Source organism: Centrocercus urophasianus, unplaced genomic scaffold, assembly GCF_019232065.1.
Source record: "Centrocercus urophasianus isolate 14NV4802_14NV808 unplaced genomic scaffold, USGS_Curo_1.0 seq_9, whole genome shotgun sequence".
Classification (NCBI taxonomy): Eukaryota; Metazoa; Chordata; class Aves; order Galliformes; family Phasianidae; genus Centrocercus; species Centrocercus urophasianus.
Window position 1 is genome coordinate 20,764,316 of NW_024885532.1, and position 27,400 is coordinate 20,791,715.

Consider the following 27,400-nt stretch of genomic DNA (forward strand, 5'->3'; position numbering starts at 1 on the left):
AAAAAAAAAAAAAAAAAAAAAAAAAAAGCCAACTACAAATAACTTCCCTCTAATTTCGTGTACCTGTTTTGTTTTAAATTCTTTGCTGTGAAAGTAACTGCTTAATCTATTTTTGTGCAATGCTGAAAATAATTTCAGTGGGAGTTTGCTGATGATAGTTTCTGATGCCTTGCTGGTATTTTTATTATTTTCCTACTGTTGAGGGAAAGGAAGAAACAGCTCCTGCTTTGAATAAACCTCCTAGATAGAGCATTTTCAGAATTCTAGTATCTAAAGCCAGACCACTGAAATCTCTTCAGCATCAACTTGCTCCAGGAATTTATTCGACTGCTCCAGTAGGATTGTAGGATTTGATTTCAGATGTTTGCATTTGTTCTCTGTGTCTCTCTATAGAGATCTGTATGTGTTCCTAGACTTTATATATAAAGTTCTGGTTTAACTGTTCGTATGTGTAAAACTGTGTGAGTTTATTGTCAATATTTGATACTGGGAAGTACAATGAAAGCTTTTATTGTTGTTGTTTTAAGTCTTCCGGGCTTTTAAGTATGTATTTATTTGTTTGGTGTCCCGTAATTTGACTGGATCTTGCAGTTTCTGTAACTGTTATGAACTAGGATTGCAATCTTAATCAATTACTGATTTCTAGAACAGTTCTTTTGTTGGTTTCAGTGCCTTCTATTTGAGTACTTAAGCACCAGTGCACAAAGAGCTGAGAAGGAGGCACGATCAATAGACGTTGTAAAAGCCTATATTGAAGCCTGATGAGAAGCTTAGGAACTGCAGAAGGAAAAACAAACTCTTTTGTGATTGGTACAGTAGTAACGAAAATATTACTGTTAAGTGCTGAACGTCTTGTGGTCTGGGGTGTGTCTTCCTTTTGCATCATCTCATGGAAAATGTTGCATTAGGTACTGTATTCTGTCATGGGTTTTGCCATCTGGAATCACCAGAATGCCAATCTTTTCCAGATAATCACTCCGTTTAGGAGGCTGATACTGTGTGCTGAGAACAGAAAAGAAATGGAGGACTGGATAAGCTCTCTGAAGTCCGTACAGTCCCGGGAACACTATGAGGTAAGTTGAGCTCCCTTTTGGTGCTACCTGCTCCAGCTGAACAGATCAAGCAACAGGACACAGAGCTAGAGTAGCTCACCTTTCTTGGTGTGAAAAGTCTATGTAGTGTCAGGATAAAGCTTCACATTAAGAGCTTGCTACGGGATTCTTGTGATACTTCTGTCTAGAAGTTTGGAGGTAGAGCGAGCTAAGTATCCCTGTGAAAATCTTATCGCTAACATTGCACTGTCCCCTGTAATGTGGAACGGTAGGTAATTTCAGTCACCGTAGCTGTGTTCTGTACTTGCAAATTTGTCTTAACTTCTCCTTTACTAGACGGCACAGTTTAATGTGGAACATTTCTCAGGGATGCATAACTGGTACGCCTGCTCCCATGCCCGACCCACCTTCTGCAACGTGTGCAGAGAGAGCCTCTCTGGAGTCACTTCTCACGGCCTGTCCTGCGAAGGTAAAATGAATGCTTTCTTCCCTCCTTTTATAATGCTGTGTACACATCTAAATTACCGACAGCTTAAGGCAAATAATGATTCTGAAAATAATGAGTTAGCAAAAAGCCCGAAGGGAGAAATCTGTTCAGTGGAGTGACTCTCTCTTGGGGAGAGTGGCTACTAATGATATGGCTCACCCTCTTTGTGCTCCAGGTGCCTTTTTCTGACTCATTTCAATAAAATATTTCCTTCTGCTGCAGCTACCAGTTTGAAATGTGCTTGCCTGAGTGGATGGTTTGCAAGGAAAGATAGGATTTCTTTGATTTGCACTTGAAAAATGCAGATGTGTAGCAAAATAGTCTTACTGGTGTGCAGAATCAGCATTCCTCAGGAAAAAAAAAGTCATAGTGGTACTTTCTGCCCCACGTCTATAAAAATTATTAACGCTTAGCTCTGCACTGAGGAGAGGTTTATTGCTTTAAAAATTCTGTCATGCAATGAGGGGGTAGGGATGTTAAATGCCTTTGCAGGTTATGGTTAAACAAATCCAGGAGAAACAAACAGGAGGTGTGACTAAAACTTCAGATTTAAGCTGATCTGGAGAAATGATCTTTTGCAACCAAGTATTTGTAATAAACCTGAAACAGCTTATGTATTTCCTGCTGCAAGTACTCTGAAAAAGCTGTGGTAAGTCTGGTAGTGTTAAAATACAGGAGAAAAGAAAGCATAATTGTGACCTTATGATGTATACGAAATGTAGAGGCAAGTTTTAGTGTCACTTTTTTTGCTGTGTATGAAATGCTTAATTACAAATAGCTAACTATTCAGAAAGGAGTAACTGTTATTACTGCATTCAAGGCTTCATTGTTGGATGCATGTCAGCATACTGCAAATAGATTTCTTTTGTCAATGCTGTTATGATACTGAAGGTCTGCGTATGATTATGTGCATTAATATTATCAAATACCTCTAGGTAACTAATGGTGCAGTTATCAAGGAACTGTAGAGACTCATTTCATAGAAATTAGAAGTAGCATAGTTACATCCAGCTTCTCTGGTATATGTTTTCTGCTGTGTGTAAGTCATTTGGACAATTTTGAAGCAAGTATGGTATTTCCCATGTCTGATACTGGCAGATGGAAGTATTGTATGCTTAGCTAAAATGCAGTTGTATTGCCTCTATGTGCAAGTACACCTATATTTAATCAGGAAAAGGAAAAGAAAGGCTCCTTTCCCTTCATAATGTATTTATCCTTTTGTAAGTTAATATTATAGCTATTTTAGGAGGTTGATTAGTGGGAGTTATTCTTATAAGATCATCAATATTAATGGTCATAGCTCATCATTTTTCTAAATGTTTTCAAAGTGTGGTTTTAGTGCTTCTAAGTATAGCTCTTATTTCCAAGGAGTTGATGTTAACTTGAAGGAAATTTCCAGATTTGGACTTTGTCACCTGTCTGCATAAGTTATTACAAACTATTGCTACATTTATTCACTTTTCTGGTGCCAATTGATCTTTCATCAGTTCTTACCAATGACTCCCAATGATAGATTGGATTGGCTTCTCCTTTGCCCTCAGTTTCATAAACATTTTTGTCCTGGATTGTCTTAAATATAGACATTATGATACTCATCTATCTGTTAAGAAGTTTACCTCCACGTTCTTCTTAGCTACTAGTTAGTATCTATTTTATCTTTTTTTCACCCCAGTATTTTTAAAAATAAAAGAAGTACCTTAATTATCCATCTAATCTAAATCAGTTGATGGTTGGCTTTTGTCTTGGAATACTCTTACTTCTCCCCCAGTTCCATGGAAACCTGTTCATGTAAAAAGGTACTTCAGTTTGATGCTAGTTCTTCCTCTGAAAATGTTAGGTGACTTGAGATCGTGTTTACTTGCTTCTGTCCTGTGCACTTCTGATGCAGTTGACCATCTATTTTTCACTTGTCCAGTGCTAGCAAATTTATATTGTTTGAAAAAATGATGTAGTAGGTATTGAGACTTAATATTCCCCTGACATGTTCTGCTCTACTTTTTCTCATTGCGTCTTTGAAATAAACCTGTTTAAATATTCATGCCTGACGTCTGAAGCCTCCAGTGTTGCTTTACTCTGGGAATCCATTTATATCTATACTAAATTCAATTATATGTGTGGTCATTGATCCCGAGCCTCTCTATTATCTCATGTGTTGAAAAGCATGAGAGGCTTCTTCTTGAGAGATATTGAAACTCTTCCTCCTTTCAGTGGTTTGGGTTACTGGCACACCAAGCTATTGTGAAAGTAGCTTGGAGACTTTGTACTTTTTGGCCTGACTCTTGCCTACTAGCTATTGGTAAGAATAAAAACCAGTTTCATTCTAATGTTTTGCAGTTTATGATACTTTGGAAGATTAGTCCTCTGATATTTTATTCTCTTAGATCTGCTGGTCTCCAGCAGCACTACCCAAATGCTTTTTCAAACCTGACTGCACAAGCCTCATTTCTTTTGGAAATAAGGTGGGTGCCTTCTTTTTTCAGCACCTCTTCCCTTCCAACAACCTTTGGCAAAAGTTGACCAAAATAATTGCAGGCCACTCTGAGGACACCCCTGTAAGTTTGGTGTAAGTCAGTGTTGGGAAGCAGAGTGCGTTAATGCCTTTAGTGCGGGGACTGAATATAGTGTGAACTTGCGTCTCTTCAGAAGGCAAAGAATTGATACTTTTGTCAAACTGAAGATGTAAATTCATATCAAACTATCAAACTAGGCTACATTCCTTTAACTGCTAAAAATAAATAAATAAATAAATAAATTATTTGTCCACAGTTGTACAGTGCTGTTTCTCCCACCAATCTCTTTTTCCATGTCTTCTCAAAAGAAAATGTACTTTTCAAGTGTTGTCTGTGTGTGATGTTGATGAACAAAGATTTTCCTCTAGCTATCTAAAGAAATGATCTTCCTCTACGTTCATCCACAGTCTTTACTAGGACAAGGAGATTAAATATTTGCTTTCGAAATTGTCCCAAACAAGCTGAATCAAGTAAGGCTTTTGTTCTTTATGCTCCACAAATGTTTCTGTTATTTAGAGCTTAGCTTGCTTGTAGGCTCAGGAGTCTAAGAGGTCGTCAGGTAAAGTTACGAATACATGTAATGCTTTGGTCTACAGGTCTAGACCACTATCTACAGAAACTCTTTCAAAGCTCTTAAGCCTCAATTACTCTGTATTAACACCACTTTTCTGCCCAAGTCTTTGATAGTGGATTGCAGGTTTTTTATATGTATTTTCTTTGTATTGTTTAATTGTCGTGACTGAATCTTGATTGTAGAATATATGTAATAAGCTGAAGACTGCAGTTTAAATGAGATGCTTTCTACTATGATGAATTGCACAGACAAAGTAATGTTGAAAGAACACTTGAGGATCATGATTCAAGAAATAATAAAACACGGAGATTAAATTATCTCAGTAATTGCACTTTGTGCACTTGGTCTTCTTTTGTTGACAGAACTCTTTTCTTCTTACCCACTGCACAGGGCATTGCACATATGCTAGTTGGATGTTCATCATTTCCAGGATTTTTGCCACATTTTCTAAAGACTGTAGAGTGAATAGTGAGTGAAGCTACCCAGAAGAGAAAGGACATTCATAAAGAATTAAGCTATAATAAAAAACTTTTATTCTGTATTCTGTATTCTATGCCTTTGCATCACACTATATCCCTCTGTAATCCTGGGAAAATCACGTAAATGATATTTTGGATCAAATCAGTAGCTATATGTTTTTTATTTTCTGGACACCTCAGTTGATAATCCGGGACCTATGTTACATCAGTGTTGAATGTTGAGTAGCTGCAGAAATCAATTGAAGCTGTGTTTTGAAGAAGTGCATACAAGATAGATAAAATTGAAAAAATAGGTCTTCATTTCATTCTTGATAACAAAAATTAGTGAACGCCATTGTCCTTGAACTCTGCTGGCTTCACTTACTCCTTTATTTAAATAGGTACAAAACCAAACCCATATTTTGGCAGTACACTGAGAAAATGAGACCTCATTGCAACCTATCAATACCTGAAGGGAACCTACACCCAGGAGGGGAGTAAACTCTTCCAAAGGGCTGACAATAGCAAGACTAGGGGAAATGGATCCAAGTTGAGGGAGGGAAGATTTAGGTTGGATGTTAGGGGGAAGTTCTTTACAAGGAGAGTGGTTAGGCCCTGGAACGGGCTGCCCAGGGAGGTTGTGGATGCCCCGTCCTTGGACGTGTTCAAGGCCAGGTTGGACGGGGTCCTGGGCAACCTGATCTGAATGTGTATGTTTGGTGGCCCTGCTAGGCAGGGGGGTTGGAACTACATGATCCTTGAGGTCCCTTCCAACCCGGGTGATTCTGTGATTCTGTGAAAATAAAGGTGCATTTTTCAGCATTCAAAAAATGTAGTACTGAACATAATTATTAAACAGAAAGGCTAGAAAGAAATGAATGTTTATGTCTAAAAACAGTGTTTAATTAGCTTTTGTTAAATAAGACAAATACCTGTTGAAGGTTGCTATAAACAAGAGTGTGGTACAGCTGCATACTTGACAAGAATCATCCATTCCGTGAATTGAATGAAGGTCCTCTTCTCAAAAAGAGTATGATCATATAACCAAAGGCTTCACACCTGCATATGGAAGCTAAATTAAAGTTGCATGACTAACTGAATTTTGTGGTCCTCGAGTTTTTAATATGAATATTCTTTTAGTGCTGTCTTTGTAAAATAAATTAGTTACTGGCATGAAAATAGTAAAAGCTATCAAGAACCTATTGAATTTTATCCTTTATAACAGAAGCATAGTCTGCAACTAGGATTGAAGTTAAGATGCTGTTCTCGTATGAATCTCTCCATTTTCCCTGAGGTTTTTCAGTCCTCCATGTGATCATAGTTTTGGAAACAAAACATCAGGTTTCATGGACTGCTCTCCAAGATAAATCCTTCCATCTCAACAATGTACAAATACCAGCTCATGGTTCTTCAGATCAATTTCAAGACTTGAGCTTTAGCTTTTGAAGCTGGAAAAGTACAGTCAGAGCTTCTTGGTTTTTGAAGAATACAGATTAGAAAACTCATCATAAAATAGGTGGCAGAGTGGTAACTTTGGCAGGACATGCGATGCCTTTTCCCCAGTGTAACTGAATTAATTGATGGGTGGACAGAATGGAAGGCCTTTGAGACAGAAGTGTTTGTTTGATAGCAAAGATCTCTATTTTGAATGCAAGAGATTCTATGATGACATTCAGTAATGTTGACTTTTCTTCATTATAGATAATAATAGCTGCAGATTTAATCACTGTCTGACAGCAGATGTTGGTGCAACTGTGACAACTGTTCGCTAATTAAGTGGTTCTTTCGGTTGGTTTTCAGAGAGATTGGCTTCATGTTCCAGCTAGAAATATTTACACAGGAAATTAAAAAGTGAAATGGTGTTCTACAAATAGTCTAGATTCTGATGGGCTATTTTTCTCCTTTTCTCATCATTTAAATTTCAGTGGCAAAGTAATGGCAACTGGTGCTTAGCAACATGCCTGCATGTTTCCAGAAGATTTCAGATATCAGATTAATCCATGAATGTAATCCAGTATCTCCTGAGATAAAAGAAATTAGAGAGTAGCTGTTGAGATTTGATTTGAAATGTCCCTTCTTATACCCCTCTTTCCTGCACAGTGATGTGTTTTTCTTGAAATTTCCATCCGTGCCTTAAGATCACTGTTTCTAGAAATGTTTGTTCATTGCTCAAAATCACATGAATTTTTTGATGATTTTGGGGCTGCAGTGGGATGATTTGCAGAAAATCTGGTCTCAGATTTGAATTATACTGTGCCCACAAATCAAACTTCCATTATAGCTTTCTGGAATATTGTCCATGGTGTGGCTTTCTGCAGCTCTTCAGATTCTTGGTGTCAATTTGTTCCTGCTTGGCTGAGAGAGCAAAGGGTGAATACAGGGCCCTGAGATCTAGGTGGTAGATGAATAGGGCTTGAAAATTGTTATTTTCTTATGCCTTAGTCATTTGGAATTTCCTACTGTCCCTCATCCCTGATATGTTGTACCCAGATCTGCATAGCAAAGACAAATATGTGTCATTTGTGAGTTAGAAGCTGAATTTGATGGCACATCTTCTCCAAAATATTCAAGAGGCAAAACTGCTAAGGCCCAACAAGTTGGAAATGCAGCCTTAGTTTCTGCACTTCTCTGGCAGCTGAGATTTGAGGCAAGTGGAACCAGCTTGCGTTGGCAAACACACATTATGATGCTGAGCTATTCTGAAAATGCAAGCCTATCCTGTTGGTTGGGAGCTGTGAATGCTGCTTTTTGAAATGGCCAGAGGAGCTGCTGTAAAGCAACAAAACAACTTCTGTTTCCATTTCTTTCTTTGATCTAAACACATACTGTCACATGTCTCCCAGCATAGGGATGATGGCTCTGAAACTCAAATGTCGCTTACCTAGTTTGCATTCACTTTTAAAATTGATCTGGCAAAAGATCAGTGGAATTGAAATGAGAAATTTATGATTCACAAGACCATTTGTGCCATGGCTTAATGTTTTTAATGGTGGACAAGTGATGGGCCAAAACTTTTGATTGTTTCCTGTCAAATATTTGTTCCAAAGAGACTACTTCTTCTGGTCTGCTGGCTAGTTCTCATAAACCTTTAATGGTCTTTGCTAAAATAATTTATATAATGCACTCTAAACAGAATGATCTCATATACTTACGGTAAAAAGAAATACCCACAGTTTTATGCATCACTGTGTTTGGGGTAGAAGGATATTGTTAGCTAGTGATACTAATTAAGTGGAATGAAATACAAATAGTTATTAGTTTGTCTGACTGTATTAGACATTTGTGCTGAGTTATTACAGTTAGTGTATTTTTTATACATAATCCAGTAAGAAGTCAGGCCTCTCTTACAGCAACCTCTCAGAAATACTGTAACCACTGGTTGCCTGAATAAATATATCATCACTTAATTCTTCCCCTTCTCAGCTTCTGGGAAAGCCGGCACACTGCAGTGTGTAAAAGGGTTCCTTTCACCAAAGAAACAGAGCTCCTGAAGAAAAAACTATTCCCAAATGCATTTTCACCACATCTTAAAGATTTAAAACATGTATGTGATTTGTGCCTCTGTAACAACGGAAAAAACATAGAGGTGTGTTAGAAGTACATTAGTACTTCAGTGCATTGCATTGTACATGAAAAATGCCCCATCCCTGGAGGCATCCAAGGCCAGGCTGGACGTGGCTCTGGGCAGCCTGGTCTGGTGGTTGGCAACCCTGCACACAGCAGGGGTGTTGAAACTAGATGATCACTGTGGTCCTTTTCAACTCAGGCCATTCTGTGATTCTATGATTCTATGATATGTTGAGGTCTTTCAATGCATGTCTGAAAAACGACCAAGGCTGCATACAGGATCTGTTGCTTCTAAATCCAGTTTAGTGAGTTACAGCTGGTGTGATTATAAACTGAATTTTCTTTTTTGTTAGTTTCTGTCGTGTGCAACAGTAAATGACATGTATTTGGCTGTCTTATGGAATATCTCTGTTAAGGTTTTTTAGGACGTGTCAGTGAAATGCAACAAATAACCCTGTTTACATCTTCATGTGTGTCTTGCAGTGTGTAAGTTTAAAGCACATAAAAGATGCGCTGTCAGAGCAACAAATAACTGCAAATGGACTACATTAGCCTCCATTGGAAAAGATATCATAGAAGATGAAGATGGTGTAAGTACTATTCTTATTTACAGTACTTTCCAGTAGCTGGTTCTTAATGGAAAAAATGGCTAAGCATAGAAAAGTTGTCACGAGACCCATTGAACTAATGGTACGTGGCCGTATTTCCAAACACTTTTCAAAGATTATCATGGTATTTAAAACAAAGCGTTGTATTTCTTTCTTACAAGAGAAGCTTAATGTCTGTGGACACCAGATTGAATGCGTGGTACAAGATTTTAAAGACCACATGCAGAGAAACTGAAGGTGAAGAATTGCTCTGAGGATTTCCTACTGCTCTTAAGCAAGAGTGGTATTTTACACCATTACCAAGCTGTTTTGGCAATCTATTTTGTGTCCTCCTTACTGATAGCTGTTCCCCAGGAGGTCTGTTTGGAATTAATACTAAATTGCACACCTAGGAATTTCTTTTAATGCACAAGTTATTATTGCTGGGACAGTGAGCGCACAGAGAACAGCTTTGTCCTCAACCCAGAGGCTGCTTATAGAGCTGTGACTTAGCAGTCTTGGATAACTGAGGTGGTACATAAAGCCACATACATACTCTGCTCTCCTGCCTGTTCTTCTGAATTTTAGTTATTGTGATGGGTTTGTGCTACGTAGTCTGTATTAAATGACTGTTTTTAGAGAATCAGAACTGTTTTTAGAGAATTTTAGAGACTGTTTTTAGAGAATTTAGCGAAATTGTTTTAGAGAATCTCTAGATTTAACTGCCTCATTGTTTTGTGCTAGTTGTAGCATAGTGTCACAAATAGCTGAGTGAGAAGTGTTTCCCTTCTTTTACTACAAGATGTGGTTTAGTAGCTTAGTGGTAGTAATGGTGATAGGAGGACGGTTGGACTGGATGATCATGTAGGTCCTTTCCAATCTTGTGATTCTATGATTCTATGATTCAGCTGTCACACTTTCTACCTATCCTAGGCTGTTTCGTAGCCTAACCTATGAAACAGCAGCACAGCCCATTTTGATAGCAGTTGCCTACCAAGACTCAATGTCACTTCACTTACTTTGCCATTTTTTTGATGAAAAGATAGAGCTGTGGAAGTACTTATAGTTCACTTGTAATTGAGAGACAAAAGCTGTGATTTCTGCATCTGGATGTTTAACTTGTATGGCTACTTCTTCACAGATAGCTATGCCTCACCAATGGTTAGAGGGTAATTTGCCCGTCAGTGCCAAATGCGCAGTCTGCGACAAGACCTGTGGCAGTGTTTTACGCCTACAAGATTGGAAGTGCCTTTGGTGTAAAGCTATGGTAGGTACCACATCCAAGTGCCTAAGATTTTGCCAGCTCTGTTACTTGCCATTATTTTTACTTTTTCATTTCATTACTGTGCTTTTAGATTAAGTAGGGAGAGGCAGCTTATGCAAACTCAGGTCTTCCTAACATTCAACATTTCTCATGACTGTCCTACTTCTTTTGCTTAATATTTAATACGCCCACAAATGCAGTTTTCTTTAATAGGTGTTATCCAGTGTGATTTCTCTGTCTTCTCCTAACTGATAACTGTGGAGGTTCAGATGCCTGTTCTGTATGCGTAATAAACATATGTTAACTTTTTTGTCTCTTTCATAACAGTTAATTTGCATTTATCTTCAACAATTTTACTGCAAGACTCTTGAATTTCTCTTCTTTAATATACTTAGTAAACTGCTGACTGAAATTCTATGACATTGCAATTGCTTTCTCCCCCAGAATATAATTTTTTCTTCTTTTTTTTAGCCTGTCTAAAAAGAATGCTATGTGTGTTAGAATCTATATATATGCTAAATTATAGAACTGAGAAGTCAGCAGATTTTTTTATTCTTAAGGCTCTCAGCATATACATGTCTAAGGCTCTGTGTGTTGGCAGTGGAAAGTGCTTGGCATCTCCGGAGGTGATTTGAAATTAGATGAATTACAGTACCTTCCATATGTGTGATTTTCCAATAGCTATGGAAGAAGACAATATAGCATATATTTTATGGGACACCGGGTATGTTTTCAGCTGGTTTGGCTGGCTTGTTCATCTTCCAGAATATTCAAGTGAACTGCAAGTACAGAGCAATAGCTTTGCGCGTGCAGAGTGTGCCTGCTCCCCTCAGTATAGATGCTGGCTGCTGGGAATTTGGTCCTAACTTGCTAGGGGATGGAGGTAAGCCATTCAATTGAAAGGACAATTTATACCTGCCATAGGAATAGTCAGAGATGAAGTTCTCCAAACTTACATTTTGTGGAATGTGTAACCAGCTTTTGTGGTTAAAGGCTCGCTTATTTTTGTACGGTCTCTCTTCACCAAATTGTTAAATTTTAGACTGGTTTTGTTCCACAGATACTCTTATCTGTTGTAGTTCCACCACTGTAGATTAGGGAAATCATTTTTTGTTTGTTTTCTAGGTTCACACTGCATGTAAGGACCTGTACCCTCGTAAATGTCCACTTGGCCAATGTAAGGTATCGATCATACCTCCAACAGCACTAAACAGTATAGACTCTGATGGTACGTAGTATTGGAGCGTGTTCAGTGGTAGCTCTGGACTTGCAATGACTACTGCATTCTGTTTGACTAAGCAAGGCTAAAATCCCTCAGTTGAACGAGCGAATGTTGTCTTCACAGTTAGAGAACAGTGCAGTTTTCCATGTAGGTTTTTAGAGGGTTATTTATACAGAAAATTTTTTAAAAGTTTTAGAAGTTACCCTAATAGAATTTTTCTCCATTTTAATTTATGACTCTTAGAAATTTTTCAACTGAATAGTCCTTAGTTAAAGCAATCCAATGCCTGCCTGACATGCAACCCTTGTAGAATGAGCTCTCAAATTCAGATAACTTTGCTTGATACTACTGAATGTAAGCTAGCTGAATGGCTCCAATGCAACAGTTGCCTTATCAGGCTAACGAGCAGAATGACTTATGTGGTCCCTCCAAACATCTTTCAAATAAAAGTAAGAATCCTGCAACACACTGATAAAGAAACTCAGCAAACATTTAGAACTCAGAGGTGTTCTTTGATGTCTTGGAATATATAAGCAGTGGGAGACTGTCCTTAAAGGCAGGGAATCGAATGAATACAAACTATCATGAAATCCAACAGCTTTCTTTCTACAACTCATGTTGATGCTGAATGAGATCAGCAAATTTAATATAGTTTAATGATTTTTACTGTATGAAGATAATATAAGTCTTTGTTTATGCTGTCTATGATCACTCTTTGCTATTTATTTGCTATTTGGTCTCCAGATCAGAGCACCATTCTACTATCTGTTATTCATGATAACAAGATTGTTCTATATTTGAAATTATTTTTCTTGGCACTATAATAAAATAGACAAATTTTATTTAGAAGTATACATTATGATAATGTGGAATTATAGTAGCATCCTTTAATGGCATTTTTTAATGTATAGCTTTAGTATTTATTTTAGGCAATAAAAATGGCACAGTTATTTTAATATTGTGTGAAATAAATGTCAACACCTACACCTGTGATGTTTGATTTTGAAGTGTTGCTGAGAAAGCACTACGTCCATGGAATGTTTATGTTATCAAGAAGTATCAAGAAGTGTCCATTAGTGCCTATTGAGACTCTTATTGAGAGTCTGCTGTAATCATTTAAGACCTATGTTGATATTAGTAACCTGTAATCACAACTGAAGGTCTGCTGTTCAATGAGCCTGTTATAATTAATAATCTAACTTCAGCCCCCCCAAAAGTTCTTATGCGAAGAGAAACTGAATATGATAAGCTTTAAAATGTGTGAGCATTCTTACAAAACTCAGGCTTGGATGATCCAGTTCAAGCCACTAAAGAAAAATGAGATGAAAAACCAAACATTTCCAGCTGAAGTATGTATTTAATTCTGTGATAACCAGTGGAGAGATTTGAGCAGTATGCTCAAATCTTGTTTGCTGTAGAACAAAATAAAGCTATTGTCTTCAGGATTTTACTGAATACAGACACTGGAAGTATTAGAGAGAAAAAATGAGCTGGTAAATCTTGAGCAATTCCTTGCAGGGCTAATATTCAGTTTAGCATTTACACAATGCATGATAAAATGTACTTCTTTTGTCTTTCATTCCTTTCTTCCTCTTTCCCATGATTTCTTTTTGTGTTGTTCATATTAGAAAGCCTTATTTATTTCATTCTTTCTAACTATGTTTGCAGGTTTCTGGAAAGCCACATGCCCGCCATCCTGTGCCAGTCCTCTTTTAGTTTTTGTTAACTCAAAGAGTGGAGACAATCAGGGAGTAAAGTTTCTTCGTCGATTCAAACAGTCGTTAAATCCAGCTCAGGTGTTCGATTTAATGAATGGAGGACCTCACTTAGGGTAATGACCTTGGAAATCTTGAGCCATCCTTTCTGCGAGAGAATTTAGTGCAAAGCATAGTATTGTGTTGTCCCCTCATTGCAGTAATTCTATTGCCAATATCCAGCATGTGACTTCCTATTTAAGATTTACAGTAGATAACAGAGTTTCAGTGTGAATTCTGGTGGGTGAAGGGATTACAGGTTGATATTTTCATTTTAGTAAACCTCATCTGCAGCGCGTGATTAAGTACACTAGAACTTCCATCATTGTAGAAATATGTCCAAAGTGTGACTTAGATAACAAATGCAAGAGGACATGAATATGAGCATCTCACATAAATTTGGAGCCAGCCCACGATTAAAATCACCAGGCATCTACAAAATCTAAAGGTTAATTGTTGAAGAGATAGAGATGAGGTTTGAATAGTGATGTCCACAACCCAAGCATCTTTGCACATTCATAAAGATTAAATTCATGCACATTTTTCTGTTGCCTTAATTCTTAAACTTAATTCTGCTCAGATGTAGCTTTGTGGTTCAGTGGGCTACTAAGATCAGTTAAAGCCACTGAAAACATTATTTTTTGTAATCTTAAAGATGGAGAGTTATGCTTGCATGATAAGATTTAAACCATAGCAAATGAAAAACTTAATAATGGGCAAATAATACAAATGCAATTGAATACAACTTGTATTTTTATAGTTAGTACTGTGTTTTTAAAATATATTAACTATTTAGCTTGTAATATCTTTTTATTGTAATCTTTTTAATCTATGTCACTTTCAGCTAACATTGTGCACATGTAATTATCATAGCAATCATAACATAAAAGTAAGGAAGGCTCTCTTTAACTGGAGAGAATTTTGAGACAATCTGAGAAATACACCTGTTTGAAAGTTCTCTTTCTTCTTTTCCTTTATTTATCAACACCAAGATTCAAGAGGTTCACTTTGCATTTTGTGCAGTAATTGTAGGTCAGATTGGTTGCTCTTAAATATTTTTCCTCAAACAGTTTCCAAAGAGAGGTCCTTAGAAATTATTCTATCAGGAAGTAATGATGTTTACTTTTTTTCTAGTTGATCTAAAAAGCTTAGCTGCATTCTTCCCTCAAATAAATGTATCTTTTGTTCTGAAACTGCCTATCATGTACAAATGACATTATTTACTTTAGCAAAATATAAAAGCTTCAAATAATTGTGATCTTAATGTGTTGCTTTTTAGAAATAGTTCTCAGATTATACATATTCTGGAAAATAACATGCATTAAGGTGAACATATTTATTTCTTTTATTTTAAAAGCTAACATTTTTTAATTCATTCATTTTAGATTTACTTAGTTTGCTTTTAAATCCCTGTTGTTCTTACCTCCTGGTTGTTTCTCCATATCTCATTCCCCTTTCCTCTCTGTCTCATATTTCACTGAATCACACAATCACAGAACTGTAGGGGTTGGAAGGAACCTCTACAGACCACTAGCCCAAGCACCCTGCTAAAGCAGGTTCTCTTTAGTATGTTGCACAGGAAAGAGTCCAGGCAGGTTTTCAATGTCTCTAGAGAAAGAGACTCCAAAACCTCTCTGGGCAGCCTGTTCCAGTGCTCTGTAACCTTCCAAGTAAAGAAGCTTTTCCTCATGTTCATATGGAACTTGGGTTCCAGTGTGTGCCCACTGCCCCTTGTTCTGTCACTTGTTCTGCTTACTCTTTCTTGTTCTCCTTTTCTGTGCTGGTGAAGGATATTATATTGTGTAAAACAGAATGGGGAACTATAGGAAGTAAGAGCAGGATATTGCTTTGAGTATGTAATATGAAATACAATATTTGTTTTCTGTTGTCATCACCTTGCTTGTAATAATTGCCTCCAACTGTCCTTGCGTTTAATCAGCCACAAGTTGGCAAAAGCCCACTGGTGTTCTGGAAGATATCCTGTTGTTACATCTTAACTACTTGTGAAAAAATTCCCTGTGCTTCTGACCTTAGTGGGAAGCACAGAACAGCTGTAATTTCAAAGCTTAGACATTTTTTGAATAATAACAATAAAATCCTGAAAACAATATCAAGGGAATTCCTTTAAAATAAAACTCTGCATGTTATTTATCGGAAATGTCAGTACAAGTGAAATATACAGCAACAGATGGGATATGCAGATAGCTTTCCTACAGTAGCTGGTTGCATCCACATACCTCATAACAATAAAAGACTCACCATCGAGGTGCTGGATACCACATATACATGTCATGTCTGCTCACAAGTGTGACTGTTGTCTTAGTGGTGAATGTGGCTCTAACAGGTTGCATTTTCTCTCCAGTTTGCGGCTATTTCAGAAGTTTGACAACTTCCGGATTCTTGTATGTGGTGGAGATGGAAGTGTGGGTTGGGTGTTGTCAGAAATCGATAAACTCAGCTTGCACAAACAGGCAAGTGTGTATATTTACTTTTCTTTGCTATACTCACTATACTTTTGTGAGTTTATTCTTCCTCAAGTTTGGTTCTTTCTCATTTAAGCCTATATAGTCCAAACTCCATTAAATGAGACTCTTTTGTGAAATAAGCGGGGAAAGTTGTACTATAATTACACTATTTGATTTGCAAGCTTTTGACACCAGCTAAAATAACTGACGATATTGAAATAACAATTATTTGTAATAGATTGTGCTTTCTAGTTTTCAATAGTAGATTTGCTCCTGTGTTGTGTTTCAGTGTCAGTTAGGAGTGTTACCCCTTGGTACTGGAAATGACCTTGCTCGTGTCCTTGGTTGGGGAGGATCCTGTGATGATGATACGCAGCTTCCTCAGATTTTGGAGAAATTGGAGCGAGCCAGCACAAAAATGTTAGACAGGTAAACTGACGTGTGTATATACCTGATTTATCACGAGATTCAAATTGTATTTGGGTTTCTTGTGGCCTAAATCCATCATAGAAACTTAATCACAGAATTATGGTATGATTGAAGTTGGCAGGGACCTCTGGGTCCATCTGGTTCAGCCTTTGCTCCAGCAGGGACACCCACAAAAGTGTACCTTGGACCATGTTAAAATGTCAATATCTGTAAAGATCTACTCATGAGGAAAGTCAAGATACTAACTGAGACAGATCTTCACTGTGTGCTTCAAACCAAAGAGTCAGAGGGGAAGGCAGTTGATGAGAATTATTTTACACAAATGATTAGGAGGAGATATTTCCTTACATAACTGATGAAGCTGCATAACTGTCTGTTGGAAGTTATAAACATTAAGAAATTGCATAGATTCAAAACCATTCTGGGCAATTTCACAGACTCCCTGTGTGCTATTAAATGCCATTAAAGGTAGCATTGTTATTTAGGAAATACCTGAGTTCTGTATCCTCAAGAGTGGGAAGAATTTGCATGTTGTGCCCTTGCTCTTGCCTGAGACATCAGCAACTGTAGGCAAGATGCCAGGCGAAGTGCATCTTTGATTTGATCCAGTATTGCTCTTTCAGTATGCAATGGCATTTCCTTAGTCAAAACCAAGCAACCTTCCCACCCTTGGTTTTCTATGTGAGTTGCTGGCTAGATGTTTCTATACATAAAGCAAAAGAACAATCCTGATTGCAAGCTATTAGATCATTCTACAGAAATGTGTATATAGAAGTACTTGTTACTGATCTTGAGAAATAATTGCTAATCTGGGCTTCCTGAAATATTCAGATTAAATCATATATTCTTCTTCTGTACTGAGAAGAACTTAGTTCATTTTTGCTCTAATTTCAACTGAGTTGCTCTCAAGGCCATCTTCAGTGATCTCTTGTTCTTTTCAGTAGGTGTGAGAGGTGTTGATATTAGCAATTTCATACTTCCTATGCTTTACTGTCCTTTACTAGGGAAAATATATATGGCAATGAAAACTTCAGAATTTGCTTTGTTCTCATGCCTCCGTACATGGAAATATGAAGCTAGAGCTTTTTTGTAGAGTCACAGAGTCATAGAATATCATGAGTTGGAAGGAACCCATAAGGATCATAGAATCCACAGAGGACACCCCAAAAAGCAGACTGTATGTCTGAGAGCACTGTCCAAACACTCCTTAAAGTCCAGCAGCTCGGGGCTGTACCCACTGCCCTGGGCAGGCTGTTCCATGCCTACCTCCCTCTTGCAGACCCTGTCCCCAGCCCCCAGCTGCCCTCCCATGACGCAGCTCCATGCTGTTCCATAGGGCTGTCACACAGAGCAGAGCTCAGTGCTTCCCCTCCACACCCTGTGAGGAGCTGAAGCCACCATCAGACCTCACCTCAGCTCCTCTGCTCTGGGCTGAGCAACCCCAGGGACCTATGCCACCCTTCATACATCTTCCCCTCCATGCTCTGCCCCATCTTTGTAGCCCTCCTTTGGATGATAAAACAAAAAATATGAGTAATAAGATGTCTTTCATTTCAAGTACTTCACTCGTATTCAGCTGTGCTATGATTAAAATTTAAGCTTTTTGAAAGAGGTTATTCTGTGTGATGGTGTATTTTCTTTTTGTTGATATGCCTAAGAAAAGATAATATTCTGATAATCTGGAAACATAAAAGCCACTGTGTTTCTTTTAGGTGGAGTATAATGTCATATGAACTAAAATTACCAGCAAAGCCTTCAATTCCTTCAGTCACTGTTGAAGAAGAGTCAGAGGAATGCCAGGTGAAGCTTCACTTTTGATTTCTTTTTCACAGGCTTAACTTTGGGCCACTGGAATGACAGAGTTTGGAATATCATTACAACACTTCTGTGCAAAATAGAAGCAGATGTTTTCTGATCTGCTAATTCAGTGCAGTTAATACCTTGCTCACTGTGTGTATATCAGACAATCATGGTTTCAAGTTCTGTGTTACTTACCAAAAATGAGTGAAGCTAAAGAATCTTCAGCAGAGCTGTAGAAATAAATTCTGGTTCTACAAATGTATACTGAAGAAAAAAAAAACAAACGATGTAATGTTTTCTACTTACCTTGAATTTGGAATAAGCACTGAGAAAAACATTTTGAAGGTGATGGTTGTCTTCTGAAAGAGAGAAGCTGTTGGAGCTTGTAGAAGTCAGTTAGGTTGGGTGATACCACCTGTTGTCCTTTCAGAGAGCTTGAAATCATAAGTGACTTCAGAACAAGGAAAGTGTAGTCTATCTTTAAAGCTAGATGTGTGTTCATACTGTCTGATGAGGATTTGATTTTGTTGGAGAATGAGATGCTTAAATCAAATTAATTGACATGAAAAGATTGATTAAGATGACAAAGTAATGTATTCCTAAGGAAGTTAATGCATGTCAACTTTAGCTCAAAAGTACTTGAGAAGCAATAATTAATCAGGAGGTTCTTGAATGATTTAATGATTCAGGCTGTCTTAATTGGCAAGGAGGTTATAACCTTTGACAGCTTGCTGGATATGGAGATACAGAGATACTGGGGCTGCTCTGACTGTAATTCTAATGTAGTTGTTTCCAGTGTCAGCAATGCAAATTTGAGGTTTTGTTGTCTCTAATTTTGCAAGATTCTTAACATTTTCAAGTTTATCTTCACCTTGTAAACACGTTCTTCTTGTTTGTTCTGACTTTGAAGTAATGTTTAGCCTCTCCTGAAAATATAACTAAATAGTTATACAAAACCTCTTTTTTTGGAAAATCTTTGTGTATTCTGTATAACTCAGTAGTTATACAAAACCTCTTTTTTGGAAAATCAGTTCTGCAGTCTATTACTCTGATTTGGAGAAAGCCATTTTCTTTTGAGCACACTGTTTAATTTCTTTGTGTGTATTTTATTGAGTTATGATATTTTGGAGCAGATAACTAACCTTACAGTAATTAATGTGTTCAAGTGCAGTGCCAAAATTAACTGTAAGTACATAGCAGATTTTTTTTCTTTGGGTTTCAAGAGAACTATTTCACTTGGTTTGGCCCCAGAAGACTTTACTATTGTTCAAACAGTTTTTCATTCTTACAGATTAAATGTAGGTATTGTTTTCTTCCCTTGAAATTAAAATTCATAGAATGGTTTGGGTTGGAAAGGACCTTTAAGATCATCAAGTTCCAACCCCCTGCTGTAGGCAGGGACACCTCTCTTTAGACCAGGTTGCTCACAGCCCCATCCAGCCTGACCTTGAATGCCTCCAGGGAGAGAGCATCCACAGCCTCTCTGGGCAACCCTCACAGTAAAGAAAAACCTTCTCACCACTCTCACAGTAAAGAATTTCTTCCTAATATCTAGTCTAAATCAAACCCCTTTCAATTTAAAGCTATTTCGTCTTCTTCTGTTGCTACATGTCCTTATAAAAAGTCCTTCCCCAGCTTTCCTGTAGGCCCCCTTCAGGTTCTGAAGGCTGCTATAATGTCCCCCCAGAGCCTTCTCCAGGGTGAAGAGCCCCAGCTCTCAGCCTGTTCTTACAGGGGAGGTTCTCCAGCCCTCTGATCATCTTCATGGCCCTCCTCTGGTCCCTCTCCAACATCTCCATGTCCTTCTTGTGCTGGGGGCTCCAGAACTGGACACAGGTGGGGTTTCACAAGGGCAGAGCAGAGGGGCAGAAACACCTCCCTCACCCTGCTGGTCACACTTCTCTTGATGCACTCAGGATACAGTTGGCCTTCTGAGCTACAAGCGCGCACAGTTGATTTACTATCAGAGCTCTACAATTAAGGTTGGGTTTTAGAAGTTAGAAAGGTGATATATCTGGTAAATATTAAATATACAAATGAATATTAAAAAAAGAGTGATAGGTACATCCATGTCAAGGACAAAAACACGATGAGGCATCTCAAGAGATTCCTAAAGGAAGCCATCAGAAAATGTCAAACTGCAGTTATTTTTAGCTTTAAGTCTGGAATGTGGTTAGAATTTTCTCTTAAAAATGAGATCTGGATCTATGCCTGTTTTGAGGCGGAACAGTGTGAGAACATGATTCTGATCTCTACTGAATCTTTTGTAACTATTGTAACACTCAGGAATTCTTCTTGGCTGGAAAAGTAGGAGAATGCACACTTTTCCTCCAAACACTTTTTATGAAATCTAATTAATGAGGAATCACAAAGGATTTTCTTTGATACCGTTATACCGAGTTTTACAGCCTTTGTCAGTAGGAATACTTGGGCAGTAAGATACCGTTTGACAGCAAAAGGAAAATCAAGATTATAACCACAGGCATTTGACTTATTCTTAGTCAAACTGCTTAGCTTCATGGAAACTTTTCTTGTTTTGGAAATAGAAGAAATTAGATTATGATTGTTTAGTATGTAACAAATCTGAAAAGATGGTAGATTGTTTCTACCACATGGGCTACTTTTAGCTTTTTTAGAAGAAGGAGGAAAAGAATTGTTCAAGGGTCAAGTTCTCAGATACAGTGTTATTTTGAATATTAAAAATTCGTTATGTGAAATTTAGTATGTAGATAGGAGCAGCATTGCCAGCTGCTTGACCTTGCTATGGAAATCCTGCTATGTTTAAGATGTTTTGAAACACAAGTGGGTGTTAAAATACTGAAAAGTCTGGAAATTGAAGTCTTCTTTCCTCTCTGTTTTCAGATCTCGGCTTATGAGGATTCAGTTGCTGCTCATCTTGCGAAAATTCTCAATTCTGATCAGCACTCAGTTGTCATATCTTCTGCCAAGTGAGTTGGACATTTTTACGTACTGCGTAGGATAAATCCTCTGTGTAATGTTACAACCATGGTAACTTTCTGTCTAAGCTCTAAGTTTGCTTATGGTAGGCCCAGCTGGTTTGACTTAACACCTTAGAGCAGATGTTTGTTCTGCAAAGGTTTTATGCAGTACAATTGGAAATAGATAATAACGAAAGCAGCAGCATTTTGAAACAAATCACGTAATATTATTATAAAATGCTTTTAATTCACTCACAGTTCACACGGATTACATATGAAACATGCAGTTGCTAATGTAACTATGTGACCTACTTCACATCACATCTATTCTGCTTTGTTTTATGCATGCCTGTACCATTAAGAGGACAAAAAGCTTCACTGCAGTGAAGCGGAATTTCAGATCAGTGGCTTTGTTACAGCTGTTTGTGGCAGTTCTATAAACAGCGGTCTCCGACAACCGGGTATTTTCTCTTTCTGCAAACAGAAACTTAAAAGTGAAAGAATTGCTCTACACATCATGGACATATCTGAAATAAGTATTCTGTGTATACCTTCTCACAGAATATTCAGAAATACATCTGTCTGTCATTACATCTCATTGTCTTCTGCTAAAAGCAAGTTAACAGCATTTCATTTTTAAAGCATACGTAGTGCATGTTGAAAATGAAACCGCAGAATTTTATTTATTTATAAATAAAATATATATAAAAATATATTTACATATTTATAACTTATTTTATTTACTCAAAATTCTAAATTGTATCTGTATCTTGTCAAATCTGTTTAGTTCATGTAAAATAAATTAATATTGGTCATGTTGATATAAGTTCTTAGAAATAAGATGCATGCAATGGCTTAAATAAAAGAAGAAAAAGAGAATGTTTTTTTTTAGTAGATTTTCACTTGAATTTTGCAAACCATGAAGAAAAATACCATTTGCAAAACTCATTTGGCAACAAAAATAGTGTGTGACAGTATGCATATAAATCACTTGCCATAAGAGTTTTTTATTCAAAACATGTTTATTTTATTTTATTTTATTTCTCCTCTTTTCTATTATTACCAAGAATATTGTGTGAAACTGTAAAGGACTTTGTTGCCAAAATAGGGAAGACTTACGAAAAACCAGTGGAAAATGCAGATGAAGCTGATGCCATGGCCATTAAAGTAAGACTATGACTATTTTCTGGGTTAAGTTTTTTTCTTTTCTGTTTTCTTTTTCTTTCTTTTTATTTTTTTAAGTTTTTAGCACATGGGTGTTTAATTTTCAAATGGCTTCAGGATGCCCATTTTGGCTTCCATTTCATGCAATGACTTTCGAATTCTGCTCTTCTGAGTGCTTAGACCATCTTTGCACTGTGAGATCCCTACAAACTCTACACATTTTTTCCTTTGCAAAAGATAAAACACAGAATATACGTAGAGATGGAGTTAATTTGCATTAGTATTTATACTTTTGTCTGAAGGTGATCACAAGAAAACAATGAACTAGTGAGAGAGCATAATGGAAGAATGAAGGGAAGAGAAATTACAGCATTAAAAATAAAAGCTTAACAAACTGTAGAGATCAAGTTGCAGAAATATTGAAAAAGACAGGAGGATTTTGTCTGACCAACAAAATTTCATGAACTGAAATAAGTAAACAAAATCGCCAACAGTCCCAGAGTCCAAAGATTGACAAATTGCAATTACTTCATGATTCACGTTTCATTGAATCATTGAGTGGCTTAGTCTGGGGGGGACTTTAAAGATCATTTACTTCCAGCTCCCTTGCCATGGGCAGGGCTGCCACCTACCAGATCAGGCTGGTCATCCAACCCGACCTTGAATGCTTCCAGGGATGGGACATCTACAGCTTCTCTGGACAACCTGTGCTGGCACCTCACTGCCCTCTGAGTAAAAAACTTCTTTCTAACATGTAACCTAAATCTCCCCTCTTTTTGTTTCAAGCCATTCCCCCTTGTCCTGTCACTAACAGACTGTGTAAAAACTCTTTCCTCCTCCTGCATGTAAGTTCCCTTGAAGTACTGGAAGGCCGTAATGAGGTCTTCCTGGACACTTCTCCAAACTAAACAAGCTCAACTCCCTCAGCCTTTCTTCACAGGAGAGATGTTCCAGCTCATGATAATCTTCCTGGCCCTCCTCTGGATCCTCTCCAACAGCTCTACATCCTTCCTGTCCTGGACCCCCAGACCCGAATGCAGTGTCCTAAATGGGGCCTCATGAGAGCAGAGCAGAGGGTACAGTCCCCTCCATCTCCTTGCTGATCACCACCCTTTGGATGCAGCCTGTTAGCCCTCCAAGCTGCAAAGCTTATGTCCAGCTTTTTTCACTGTTCCAGGGCAAAACAGCCCTGTTTCTATTAAACACAGCAATTTGCCTCTTTTCCAGTGTATCTAGAGAGGGCAACTGCTTGATTAGGGCAAAAGAGATGTTTGACAGTGCTTCCTCAGTGCCAATTCACTTGCTTAAATGTACAGCTGTGTTGTCAAAAAATAACACCACGTGTTTTTAGTCTAATGGCTGGCATGTCTCCATAGATTGTTCCTCTGAATTGGGATGCTGACTGCCCATAATTAATTATACTGTGTGGTGTGGACAAATCTGGTAGCCCTGCCTATGTTGCTGACAGTCAGAAGAGTAGGATCTAATCTATACAGTAGAATAGTAGAATGGCTTTAGTTGAAAGGGACATCATAAATCATCCAATTGCAACCCCTTGCTGTGTGCAGTGCCAGCCACCAGATCAGACTGCCCAGGGTCCCATCCAGCCTGGCCTTGAGTGCCTCCAGGAATGGGGCATCCAAAGCTTCTCTGGGCAAGTATCCTACTTAAATGGCAGGCTGAGTTTAGCACTATGTGTTGTTTTAGTCAGAATGTAGCTTTTTTTGTTTATAGTTGCTTCAAGCAAGTTGAATGTTGCAGGGTCTGTCTCCCAACAGTCCATGGAAACCTACTCATAATCTGATAGTACAAAATGTTGAACCCATTTTTAGATTTTACATCGATAATTTCATGGAGATCTAGGCACAATTTTAGTTCATACCACATGGAGAACATAGATATCTCTCTCTAATATCATGCTTAATTTCCTCAAGATGTCCACCTTGGTTGCTTTTTAGCGTATGTGTATTCTTTCCCCCTTTTCTTAGTGTTCAGAGCTAAATGAAAAGCTCGACCTGTTGCTCCAAGCGCTTCACACAGAAGCCCAGGCTGCTCCTATTCTCCCAGGCGTCACTCCCCCCATTGTTGAAGAAGAAGGAGAGGAGTTTTCAAGTGAGGAATCCTTGTCTGAAAGTAAAGAGCAATTAGTGGAATGTGTTGCAAAGTCTTCCACCCAGAAACTCTTCAAACCAAGAGAACAGTTGATGCTCCGGGCAAACAGCTTAAAGAAGGCTGTGAGGCAGATCATTGAACAAGCTGAAAAAGGTGCACATTCATCTTTACTGATAAGGATGCTTTTTTTCCCTTAAAGCTAGCATAAATTTTAATATTGAAGCTTGAAATTTTTATTCTTACATGCATATGCTTATTGTGAGCTTCAAGGACAAGAACTGCAGCATGTTTAGAAGTTGATGATGGTCTGTTGTATATATGAATACATATTTATGCATGTGTGTACGTGTATACATGTCTTTTGTAATTATTAACCTTCAGAAAATGGCAGTTTCTGATGGAATTATATCAATGGGCAAAGGATTGCTATAGAATCATTTTCACTGGAGAGGCAAAATAGAAATCTCTTGTTAATATTTTTTAACTTGCAGCTACAGGAAAAAAAGCCTAATGCTAGTTTTCTGTTTATGTGTATTTTTGGTAGAGATCTTTAAACTTTTTCTTATTTTTATTTTATTTTATTTTTTGAAATAAGCAGTTGTGGATGAGCAGAATGCTCATAGTGAAGAACAAGTGAACCAGTCCCCTGTAGAATACAGCAAGGAGTTGGATGAATCCAAAGAAGAGGAAAAAGAGGAAGATACAAAGGAATATGAATCCCAGACAAGTGAGTAAAATAGTAATAAAATCATTTTAAAGTGTGCAGTCTTCCTACATAGTTAGTTGCATAGTTAAATAAAGTTTGATTATTTGCATTGTTTTTATTACTCTCGGAGAAACATCTTCTTTGTCTATGATGTTTCCTTTTGGCTATTCAAGTGTTTGTTTACTGCGTGTAAAGTAGTATTTATGGAATAGTATTGCCAACTTGTGTTCTGACACAGAATAGTACTAATTCACACGTTCAAATGATAGAGTAAAATCTCTCCTTCAAGTGTCCATTACAAAATCTGGCAGCAAGTGGCTGCAGTGAAAGGTCTGTCTGTGAGAGACCCTCACTTTACCCTAAGCCACAGCAAATCTTCATGAGATGCTGTCCTCCTGAGGTTCTGTTGGTGTCTCTGCCAGTGTTCCTGCCTTAGAAATGCATCATTAGATCCTTGGGACTTCTGTTGATTCAGGATCTCACACGTCTTTTTCTCCAGGAGTGGATATCAGACTTTGTGCAATGATTGTCTCTCCATTATCCCCTCTAACCATTAACCAACCCAATGCATATTGGTTGTCCTGTTTCAACAGTTCCAGCTCACAGAGGATGCTGGCACTAAGAATGACCTGGTCCTAATGCCATTGATGCAAAATAAAATTAAAACCCCTGGTTTCTTGGTAGTACAATTTCTGTGCCTGTTGCAGAAATATGCTATTCTTCATCCATCTGAAATATGTGAAATAGAGTGCATATTAATGTTGTCAGTGGGAGATAGCTGCTTAGGGAGAAAGTATGAAACATGGATTCAATTATCTGCAATGAAACATCAGTTCTACTCATTAGGGCTCTGTTGTTTTTATCAGAGCATGAACAGCAAAAGTTTATCTTTATTGTAGTTATCCCCATGAGCCTCATCTGTCAAATAAAGAGCAGCTGTTCTGTTGATTTTCCTATTTAATGTAACTGCCTTGTTCCCAAGTACAGAGAGAACAGACTGCGTGAATAGCACTGTGAATTTTTCAGTAGTGTTAAGAAAAATATAAGTTAATTGTGTTCTAAATATCATATTTTACCCTCTGAGATTATTTCTGGTCACTTGATGAAAGTAATATTTTTCCATATGTTAATTAACTTCATTTAAGTATTTCATAACTCCTGTTAGATACAGCTTGCAGTTTCTTTTTCATTTTTTATCATTATAGTACAGTGTTTTATCATGCCCATATACAAATAGTTAGACTGCATTACTGACCTTCTTGGCCACCTGAGCACACTGACTCCTGTTTTTATCATATCTTCACTTTCCCCTTGATTTTCTGCCCATTCTTTTTCCTGGACTGTTACTTGCCTTTGTCACCAACAATTTGACCAGCTGCCAAATTTACATGTTGCAAGATTTTCTTCATCTATATTCTGTAAAATTTTTAACACATAAATGTCTTCAATTATTTGGAGAATTCCTGCTATTTGTGAAAAAGAAATGATGGCAAACTGATCTCCTTTGTGATCTCTGTAACTGCAGAAGATAACATCTGAATGTGGCTTTCCCTCCCCTTTCAGTTTTCAGTTTGGTTGTAGATAAAGATATCAAAGTTTTGGTTGATGTTTTCAGAAACCTGATGCAGGAAGGAGGTCAATGTTAGCTGCTTAAAGCAAGGATTATTGCTGTTCATCAGGTGGCTTAATTTCAGCCTGGGTTTTATAATAGCTATCTATAACCGAATTACTATAAATATGTAATATCTTGGTTTCTCTTATATTATGTTTAATATATAATATAGGTATATTTATAAGTAAATGCATGTGAAATTTAAGTTCAAATTCATATTAATTCATCGACATTTATCCTTTAATAATAATAATTGATTTTTTTTTCTTTCCGAAGTCTGCATTTTTGTGAAACTTGATCATAGAATCATAGAATGGCCTGGGTTGAAAAAGTCCACAATGCTCATCCAGTTCCAACCCCCTGCTATGTGCAGGGTCACCAACCACCAGACCGGGCTGCCCAGAGCCACATCCAGCCTGGCCTTGAATGCCTCCAGGGATGGGGCATCCACAGCCTCCTTGGGCAACCTGTTCCAGTGCGTCACCACCCTCTGGGTGGAAAACTTCCTCCTAATATCTAACCTAAACCTCCCCTATCTCAGTTTAAAACTATTCCTCCTTGTCCTATCACTATCCACCCATGTAAACAGTCGTTACCCCTCCTGTTCTGAGTTTTCTTCCTGGTATTTAGAAGCAAAAATATTGTGTGAGAGACAAGGAAGTTTCTCACTGAAGCATAACAGATAAATGCTTTTGAAT

At 37.7% G+C, this 27,400-nt stretch overlaps 1 protein-coding gene across 1 annotated transcript in view; it reads left to right on the forward strand.

Moving 5' to 3' along the window:
- DGKH (diacylglycerol kinase eta) overlaps positions 1 to 27,400 on the forward strand; it is a 157,822-nt gene that overhangs the window by 101,377 nt on the left and 29,045 nt on the right. The window contains 13 exon segments of the mRNA XM_042838892.1: positions 969 to 1,073; positions 1,389 to 1,521; positions 9,132 to 9,238; positions 10,377 to 10,502; positions 11,625 to 11,727; positions 13,390 to 13,552; positions 15,838 to 15,946; positions 16,230 to 16,369; positions 18,082 to 18,169; positions 21,032 to 21,117; positions 22,176 to 22,275; positions 24,261 to 24,537; positions 24,983 to 25,111. Coding sequence (XP_042694826.1) covers positions 969 to 1,073; positions 1,389 to 1,521; positions 9,132 to 9,238; positions 10,377 to 10,502; positions 11,625 to 11,727; positions 13,390 to 13,552; positions 15,838 to 15,946; positions 16,230 to 16,369; positions 18,082 to 18,169; positions 21,032 to 21,117; positions 22,176 to 22,275; positions 24,261 to 24,537; positions 24,983 to 25,111 — 1,666 coding nt within the window.